A 9,676-nucleotide genomic window follows, 5' to 3' on the forward strand; every position below is an offset into this window, starting at 1 on the left:
CGATCAGGTTCGATCGGGTTCGATCAGGTTCGATCGGGTTCGATCGGGTTCGTCTGCCGTGTGGTCTCCAGCCACATGGACACAAAATAATGGCTAGAAGTCCAGTTAACTAATTTTAAACCAGCCATTAATCAATGCTTTACTAGAATCTACCTGTGATGATGTGGCTCAGCATAAAGTCCTGACTGAATAAAATCATTATAACCTATTTATGACACGTTAACGATGAACAGCTGAAAACGTACCGGGTTTATCAACTGCGGTACCAATTTGGCTCCAACTCCTCTCCTGGTTATTTCTATATTCTTTGCGAAATGTTGAATAAATATTAATGTTGTTTCCACATATCATCTCCGATGTCCGCTGGACTTCGGGTTGCGCTGTTTCAGCTCTTTGGATAAATAAATTTCAGCTCCGTAATTTCCCCTCAGAAAGCAGGAGGAGAATCCGCGCTTTCTGATTGGCTGCCTGTCACATTCAGCTTTAAGTTCCCAGTCGGGGAAAAACCCCTGATTTAGATCGGAGTGGGAACGACGATCTACCGTAACCCACCACACACTGCAGGATGATCGGTTAGATCGACCAACGATCTAAGATCGTCATGAGGGGAAAATGGGGGCAAAAAATGGTGCAGTATGAATTATTGCATCAGGTAGTGGGATGTGCCCATCTACTCTATTTTAATCTAGTAATTACTGAAGGGCAATATAATATACAGACTTCATAATCTGCACTCTTTTGGTTGAATGCAGTATTTATTTCTACTTTGGTTTTATGTTGTTTAGTTTTTATTCAAGTACGTTTTTGTTAATGGAGACTGAGAATCCATTTTATTTTTATTTTTGGTTGTTTTGTTTGTTTAGTTAATCGGTTCCAGTGTTGCGTGTTCTTTTGAAAATAAAGTGTATCTATCAGGAAATCACATGTATTATTAGTCATTTCCATTAAATCGGTGTCAAAAGGTCTTGAAACAATATTATCGTTTATTGCAATAATTTTTAGACAATTAATCGTCCAGCAAAATTTGTTATCGTGACAGGCCTAGTTGTGACCGTGGTGCAGAATTAAATTTACAGTTAAATTTACAGTATAAATACATAAAGTAGATTAATTCCTCAGTGAAATGTGCTAAAATAAAAAATTAGATAAATGTGACTATGTGACTACATAATTAAACTTTAGTCTGATCTAAAAGGAGAAGCAGTCGAATGAAGAGGAAGCAGGAAATTCAGCAAGCAAATCAGCTGATTGACAGAAAACTGTAGTTTCATTATCTTTTGTTTTCTCAGATTCAAACCTGGAGGAAAATACTAATAAATCCATTTTTAACATTTTCACTATTTCAAATGCAAAGTTTGAGTCTTTTTACCTCAAAGTTTATAAACATGTAAAAGCTTTAAATATAACAGAAAAACATTAAAATGAAGTTTAATTTTAATATGACAAAGTCCTGAATTCAAACTGTCAGTTTCTATAATGAATCTGTTTTACAGTGTGTAAATATTTCTAATGGTGGAAACTGTGAAAGTCTTGAATGTTTTTTTTTAATGAGAAATAATCTGAGATAAATATAGATTAATAATTTGTTTAACCAATCAGATAATGTTGTAAACATGTTTAGATTCATATTAAACGATAAAAGGTTTAGACAGACGTACCTTTATGTAGCAGGAAGAAGCCTGCCCCAATATTCAAAACACCTGGCCTCTATCACCCCATGAGGGGTGGACAGTATGAAGGGAGACTCTCTCACCTGGTTGCTGATGCTGGCATTTGGTCACACGTCGCTGGGAAGGTCACTTGGGCAGCATGCAGGTTTTAAAGCTCTAACATCAGTAAGTAATGTTTCTCCTTTGGCATAAGACCTACAAATGCAGTATTTGACTTGAATTGTTTACGTCTAGAAAACCACTGGAAGCTCCTGCTTGGTACTGGGTGTGGCTGCAAGTCGCCCTCCCCAGTGCAGTTTAACATAAAACGGGTATTTATTGTTTTATTGCACCCAATAAAACAATAAAACAACAGAACATGTTGGAAAGCTGATCCTCCCGCTGTGGGCCGGAAAGGATCCTGTGGTTTGGGCTGAAGTCGTCCAGCTCTGGTAGGTGACGATGGTTTCCTCTGCCTCCCATCGTCTGTAAATCACCTTCTAACCTTTTGATTTAATTCCAGCTCTGCTGCTGCAGCTCACTGGAGACCCTGCTGTTTCACTGCTGGGTTTCATTTTGTTTAGTTTGTCTTGTTCCATCGGTTGACTTTGTTTAATTTTGTAACTGCTTTGTTTAATCCATTTTGTCTCGTTTGGTTTCTTGGTTTTGGGGTTTTTTGGTTTAAATGTGTTACTTTGGAGTTTCTGCTGTTCTGTGTGGCCTCCAGCCTCACTGCAGGCAGCAGCCTGGGGTTCTTTTAGACTATTAAAGTATTGATGTTTTTAACTGGTTATGTTGGAGGTAACCTCATTTTAGTCTTTGGCCAAGTTTAAATTGTAGTATTTGTTTTGTATTTGCTTGTTTAACCCTTTAGTCTCCAGGCTGAGAGCTGACGGCAGTGGGAGGGGCCTCCTGGGAGACTGGACCTGTGTTGTGCGAGTGGCCGGTGTTCAACAGGCATTCATTCACGATTAAATGCCTGTTAAAGTGTTTGTGATGATTTATTTTGGATATATAAATTTATTTTTGGACCGCCCTCCCCCTGCTGGTAGGCCTCAGTACTGTGCACTTCCCTTCCTATTGTGTTCCTTATGTTGTGATTGTCTATTTTTTAGCATGAAACAATAATAAATGTAATCCCTTTTTTGGAAAAGTCTTGTTCTCTCTGGTCACGAACCTCGAGCCTACTGGCAGCGTATTTCCTTGGTGCAATTCCCAAGGTGGCGTTGTTGACTTCTGGTTGCCTGCTGTGAGGAGCAGAGTATCGGACTCCTACCTTAGTGTTGCCACATTTAGCTTGTTTCCTGCTGGACTTTGTTTTATTTCAGCCGCTGAGATTTGAAGCTCAGATCAGGAACAGAAGAAAATCTGTTTCTGTTTTCTCTCCGTCAGTTTAACGTRTTTTAAAGCGCCRATCTCTTTTTGCTGCGTCACAGTTTCATCAGCAAACCACATCCTGGTCCTATTCCTGCTTAGACTGAGTTTATCTGTAAATATTTAAATAAATGGGCAGCAAAGTGTGATATAAAATCTGTGGATTAAATGAATTGTAAAGAAAGATGATGTGAACTTTGTACATTAAAAGTGAAGCAAACTATATTTGCCCAACAACCAGCGGCGTTGCTAAAAATGAAGGTTTACAGTTATTACAGGGATTTTTTTTTAAAAACGCAAAGCTAAAATAAAATCGGTATTTACAGTTTGTCAGGTCTGGAAACCTGGAGCACTTATGAAACAGACACAAATGAGAGAGACGTGAATTAGGTTTTACTCAGAGGAGAGCAACAGGAGAGGAGATCTGAGTTACAATCAGTTTCCTACCGCTCTGAGTCTCTTCCTGCGCTTTACCTCTTTTATTAGAGATTAGGGTGCCCTGGTCACTATTAAGAGAATAAAATCATCATCTGGCTCGTTATATTCTCTTGTGCTCCCGGATTCATTGAGTCCATGCATGGAAACAAAAGCCACACAGAGATGACGGCGTCACAATAATCAGCATTTATTCAAGACAGATGCAGACTATCACCAGAAAAGCACATCACACAACATCAGAAACCTCAGAGCACAAACACATGATTTTACCTGAGAGAGAAAAAGACCAAAGATGGAAACGACAGACAAAAAGCAAAGACGTCTTTGGAGAAATTGCAAAGAGCAAAATCTGATTTGTTACTTTGTGTAGAAAGTTTTATATTCTTGTATTTAATTTATTCAAATAAGGCGTATCTTTGCTCATCCAACCAGAACCTGTCTCTGACCTTTTTAAAGTTAGAAATCACTGCAATTTGTTCAATAGATCAAACACCAGTTTCTCCATTGTCTAAATAAGGTGGAAGCAGAAACTCTCCTGAAGTCCTGCTGTTTCATGGATTTCACAGATCAGTGTGAAAAGCTGGAACCTCCTACTGATTGTTACTGAGGGCAGATCAAAGATCTTGGCAACCTGCCTTAACTACAGGTAAAATAAAGATCAATAGGTCAGAATAAGTTATCAATTTTAAAACTATAATTAGGCTATTTCAATCAAGTCATGTTAAATTTTAAAGCTAGTTTAAATATATTTTTCTTAACATTACACAGAATGAAACTGCCTTAAGGGATGGGGAAACGTGCAGTTTCAATCAGTTAGCACAAGTTAACACAAGGACAATCAGAGCACTGCATTGAGCCGCGCTTCAGCTGATCCCGTTTATCAAGTTCCAGTCGACAAGCCGAGCTGCAGCTCAGCAGAACATCCTGACCTGTGTCACTTATGCACCTCTCTGAGCTGCACACTGAGAGATGACTAGAATACTAGGTAATCACACCACATCAGCATATAAGTGATAAAATATAAGCTAAATAATTCCAACACCGTTAAAACTCCCATTTCCATATTTAAAAGGGAATTTATTAACAATATTGACAACACAGTTTCTATTGCAGCGTTGGAGGCAGACAGTCTCTACAACGCTGGAAAACCTTTTTAAACATTTTGCATTTTAGTCGTTTCTCTTACATAAATCATCTGGTTATTTTCTGTATCCTAAAGTTGTGATTTTGCATCAGACATTATTTGTGTAAAAATTATTCTCTATAAGTTTACTGTAAATTTAAAGATATAACACACAGAATCACATTTTATGTCGTTTCATTGTTGGGCTGTTGATTATATTTAAATTGTAATAATAAATGAAGTAACAATAACTCTTTGGAGGAAAACAAATCATCTCCACTCCCTGCATGAAAGGCCCAGACTGTCTCCAAAAACTAAAACCAGTTTTTTCCTCTCAGATTTAGATCATTATTACTTTAATAAAACATTTTGACTGAAAAAAAGAGCAGAACTGAGTTTTTATTTTAACTAATCTGCTGTTTTCAGACTCAGTCGGTCTTCATTAGTCTGAATTATTTAGATTTCACTGATTAATGATCGTTTCCTCTTTAAGATATTTAGTTTAGCAGCAATGTTTTATTCCTATAACTGATTAAAAGATGCCAACAATCTTTTAGACTCGTCCATCCAACCCAACATGTTAAAGCCAGAAAATTCAACCACAATACGAATGAACTGATGAATATACAGGTGTGTATCCTTCAGATGTGAAGAATATCAAATGCATGATCCAAATCCTTTCACTGGTGTTGGTGAATGGATTTGGATCATCTGCTCCCAAAGAATAAACAAAGGCACAATGCTACTGCTAGCAAAACAACGTCCAGGATGTCATCAGGTGACGGTGGCGTCGCTGGTTCAAGTCCCAACCTGTCTGCCTCCGTGTCGTTGGTCAGACGGCCCAGTGCGGCCAGTCCAGGCAGACTGGTCTTCCTTAGCACCATCACTTTGGCTGAGGGTCCTCTGAACTGTGGTTTACAAGTACAGGGTTTTTACCATATCAATAAATTCATCTCTGAAATAAAGTTTATTTCCACAGACAGAAGGAACTGAACCTTCAATCATATAAAGTCTAAAATCAAATCCTTCTTGATACTGGCAGGATTTTGCTGACGTGCTTCAAGCAAACGAAGAGGACACAACATTTACAAAAAGCAAAATATAACCAGACATTTTATGCTGGTGATGTAATGAATTATGTTGTTTATTTCACCAACAGCTCAACTCTGTTGACTTTTCCACTTTGGCATCTTTGAATCTGGACTATTAAATCATCATGAGTAATAAAAATGGTGGATTTGTGAAATTGTTAAGCTGGACATCCATGACATTGTTTAGCGGCTCCACAGCAAATACTGGGATGTTATTGTTCAAAAAACAAAACAGAGAATGAAGAAAACTGAAGTGACTGGAAAATACGACCCAAACAGAAAATAAAGGCATAACAGGCAGAGGCTAAATTAAATGTTTCTGAACTCTTAGAGGCTCCAAGAGCAAAACAAAATGAGTTTAAGGGCTAAAAAGTAGATTCAGCCCTTTACACTGGGCTGAATGCAGCAGAGTTGTTTTTGTTCCAGATGTAGAAACCCGGGTAAAGAGGTGCAGAGAATCGGTTCTCAAAGGTGTAGAGATGGGTCAGAGTGTTGGAGGACACCTGGTAGAAGGACAGCGTCCCACCGGGCCAGTCCAAATAGACCCCGACTCTGTTGCATCCAGCAGGGAGAGCAGAGGACCACGTCTTACTGCGACTGTGCCACGCACGCAGGTCACTGTCATTAACACCAAAATACCAGGAGACGCCGTTATATCCAAACCCAGTGTTCCTGCCGCTTCCTTTTCGTGGAATGCTTTCATATGCAAGACCGATACCGAGCTGTTTAGACACTTCACTGCTCCACACAACCTCAAAGTAGTGACGGCCCGTCAGGCCTTGGCTGCAGAGAACCTGGGGGTACGGATTAAACCTCTTCTCGGTTTCAGGATATTTCTGATTTGCTCCATATGTCGCCTTTTTGCCTCCGTCAGACAGAATGAGGTTCCCATTCACAGTCTCTGGGTCCAAGGTCAGATCACAGGAATCTGTTGGATAAAACAAACCAGTCACTGTTGGTTTCTTAGAGTCATCTTTAAAAGATCTCTGGGATTGAAGCCTTATTTAACCCCTCACTGACTAATGACGTTTTTTGGTAAATCTGTGAACAGGAACAGGCAGTTTGACCCTCAGAGAAGATATTTTAAATTGTTATATAAAAAAGGTTTTCTTGTATTTTTGTTTACAGTTGAAACCAGAAGTTTACATACTTGTATGAACAGATTTTTTCAGTTTTATGTAATGGAGATTCCTTGGTAGACGTGTCTCTTCACCAAGTCATTATTCTTCTTGGTGAACTAATTTTATCTGGTGAAACACTTTTGAGCAAGAACTTTCTTAATTTAACTGTTGGCTTAAAGGTGTTTATTAGAAGTGGAGATAAAATAGTTAGTACTTACACCACATTAAGTCTTGCTTATCCGTTACATTTCTCACTTGATAAATGGGAGGTTTGGAGAAGTCTTCGGTTTTCTTCACCCCTTTCCTGTAACGGTGGACGGTTGCTCCTCTGAACTGCTCGCTTGGCAGAGCTGCTATGAGGAAACTAAACCTGCTGCTGCTCTTCAGGCCTTTAGCGGTTTCTGAGACCATGTCGGCTTTCTGCTTGATGTTTCCTAAGACCTCATCTGAGAAGAACCACTGGTCCTTAGCTGGTGGAGCCACTTTGGCTGGAGTTTCATTAAAGTAACCGTCCATCTGGTCCATGAAGGGGTCACGAGTTTCAATGGAGGTGAAGACGAAGCAGAGGGCGTCTTCCACACCCAGAACCTGCCTGTCCAGGTCTGACTCGTCTGGGATGATCCTGATTCCCTTCATGATCTCTAAGCAGGATGTGATGACGTTGGTTTCTCTGTCTGAATTATCCAGCCACATGTCCAAGTTTTTCCGGCTGAACGGAGTCTTCTCCTGCTCATCAAGGAAGTTTTCTAACGATTCTTCTTCTTCTTCTTCACCTTCCCGGATCAGAGGGATTTTCTCCTGCAGGGTCTGCTGGACTGTTTTCAGGTAATCTTCACAGAGATGTTGGAAACTCTTCAGCTTTTTGTGGATCTGTGGGAAGGTTTTCACCACTTCTTTTTCCATGGCCTCGTTGCATCTCATCTGTATTTCTCTGACTCCTTTCAGAACATTTTCAGCCTTTCTGATCAGGCCATCAGAAAGGTCTCCCTTCAGCTGAGCTGCAGATGGATCCAGGCTCTTCAGGGGGCTCAGCCAAACTTTAACTGGAACTGATTTCTCTCCGTCGTCTCCCAGAAGCCCTGGGAGTTTTCTGCAGGCATCTGCTGCCTCCTCAAAGGTTGCAGGGTTCCTGTGCAGAATGAAATCTCCATAAAATTTACAGGTGAATTTTTCAATGATGTTTTTTTCTTCTTCTCTCAGATTTCTGACTGCGTTTCCTTCAGGATCCAGTTTTGGGATCTTCTTGATTAAGCTGTGCATGCCTTTCTCCATGCTGTGCAGACTGCTGCTGTCCAACGTCTCGCTGTCAAACACAAAGAAAGCGTTGGCCCCGTGAAGGACGCCTGTGACTACATGCGTTGCTGGGCTGTTCTTAATAACGTCTCTGACTTGCAGTTTTTTGGCTTCTGCATGATTCAGTTCCAGTCGCTCATAAGCCGTCGTTGCTTTGTACCGAAGGACGACTCTGCTCTGGTTCTTGAACTCCTTGTGGTCGTTCAGATAGTTGGCAGATCCTCCAGCTTCAACCAAACCGCTCAGAACGCTGAGAATGAGCGACGTGTCGGCGCTCAGCAGAGACGCTTTGGCTTCAATGGAGTCTGAGGCCGACGTCTCATAACTACTGCTGCGCTGGAGCGTTCTTATGGACACTTTCTTAATCGTTTCTCTGTCCCACAAAGTGAAATCTGTAAAAAAAATAAATGTCGGTTTTCACCAGGAGTTCATGTTTATGTATTATTGAAGTTTGTTTCACTCAAAGGTTCCTGAACATTGAAACAAGAGGATCAACGACTTCCTGATTTGAAAAAGTGGGATTGAAATTAACCATAAAATAAAGAAAAAGCAACAAGCAGCACAGAGATGATTCCAGAATGAAATCCCTCAGATGCTCATCTTGTTAGAACCATATAAATGACCAATAATATATTCATTTCTGTCTTTTTCCACATATGACAGAATCAGGTTTCCCTGATCAAATGTCCGTCTACATCGTCTACTCCTGTAAACTCTGGCTTGTTTTCACGCAGATGTAATCAATGTGATCAAGCTCTGTCAACCCAGGATTTTAACATTTTTACATCTTTTCTGGCCGTAACAGTCCAGCAGCTGCTACATGCAGCATACAGTCAGATAAACATCAGTCGTCTCTAACTGCATTCCTACAGGGCCAGAGTCCTGCAGTGCTTAGATGAAATGGTGAATGTTTCTCATGCTCTGCTAAGGAGCTACACATGGATCCAGGTGTGTTGAAGCAGAGAGACATTTAAAAGCTGCAGGAGCTGGAGGTTCATCTGTATGAATGCAGTTCTACTATAACCACTGGGAATCATTCTCATAATCCAGGCAAAGCATCATGGGACATAGGTTGGACATGCATGAAAAATATCAGCTATAATGTTTTACTTTAGTCAAACCAGACAGACGTTACATTTTTAAGGTTCCTCCTCACATTCAGGGTGTTGATCATGAATATCTAATCTTCTCCTCTCACCTGTGATGAGCTCATCTTGTCGAGCGTCGTACAGCATTCCCAGAGCGACCGGCCGACCCAGGGCGGCCACACACATGTGATCCGAGGCCATGTCTCCAACCTGAAGGGACAGATTCATGAGTTCAGCATCTACAGTGGTGGTCCCCAAGCCACGGCCCGCGGGCCGCCTCCACATTTGGTCTGGCCTCCTGAACGATACCAGAGAGCGTTCAGATTTTTTTTCCATATATTGTATTTTCCGGTTTATATATGGATTTTTCTTCAACCACCAGAGGGCTCTTTTCCCTCAATGAAATATATACTAGTCAGTCCCAGTGACCGTTTCACTAACGGTTTTTGCCCATTTGCTTTCTGGGTAAAAATCAATCGAGAAACGCGTCCGTGATCTC

General features: G+C 40.6%; 1 protein-coding gene across 2 annotated transcripts in view; it reads right to left on the reverse strand.

Annotated features, from left to right (window-relative positions):
- Window positions 1–5,955: 5,955 nt before the first annotated feature.
- LOC103472328 (stonustoxin subunit alpha-like) overlaps window positions 5,956–9,676 on the reverse strand; it is a 5,959-nt gene continuing 2,238 nt past the window's right edge. The window contains exons 2-4 of one of the 2 annotated variants that reach the window (XM_008421878.2): window positions 9,288–9,387; window positions 7,015–8,481; window positions 5,956–6,603 (exon numbers count right to left, since the gene is read on the reverse strand). In XM_008421878.2, the coding sequence (XP_008420100.1) occupies window positions 6,062–6,603; window positions 7,015–8,481; window positions 9,288–9,378 (2,100 nt within the window). In that variant the 5' untranslated portion in view covers window positions 9,379–9,387 and the 3' untranslated portion in view covers window positions 5,956–6,061. Of the gene's footprint in view, window positions 6,604–7,014; window positions 8,482–9,287; window positions 9,406–9,676 lie in introns of those variants that run through there. The other variant, XM_017306616.1, reaches the window with a different exon arrangement.

This window comes from Poecilia reticulata, linkage group LG1 (genome assembly GCF_000633615.1).
Source record: "Poecilia reticulata strain Guanapo linkage group LG1, Guppy_female_1.0+MT, whole genome shotgun sequence".
NCBI classification, from domain to species: domain Eukaryota; kingdom Metazoa; phylum Chordata; class Actinopteri; order Cyprinodontiformes; family Poeciliidae; genus Poecilia; species Poecilia reticulata.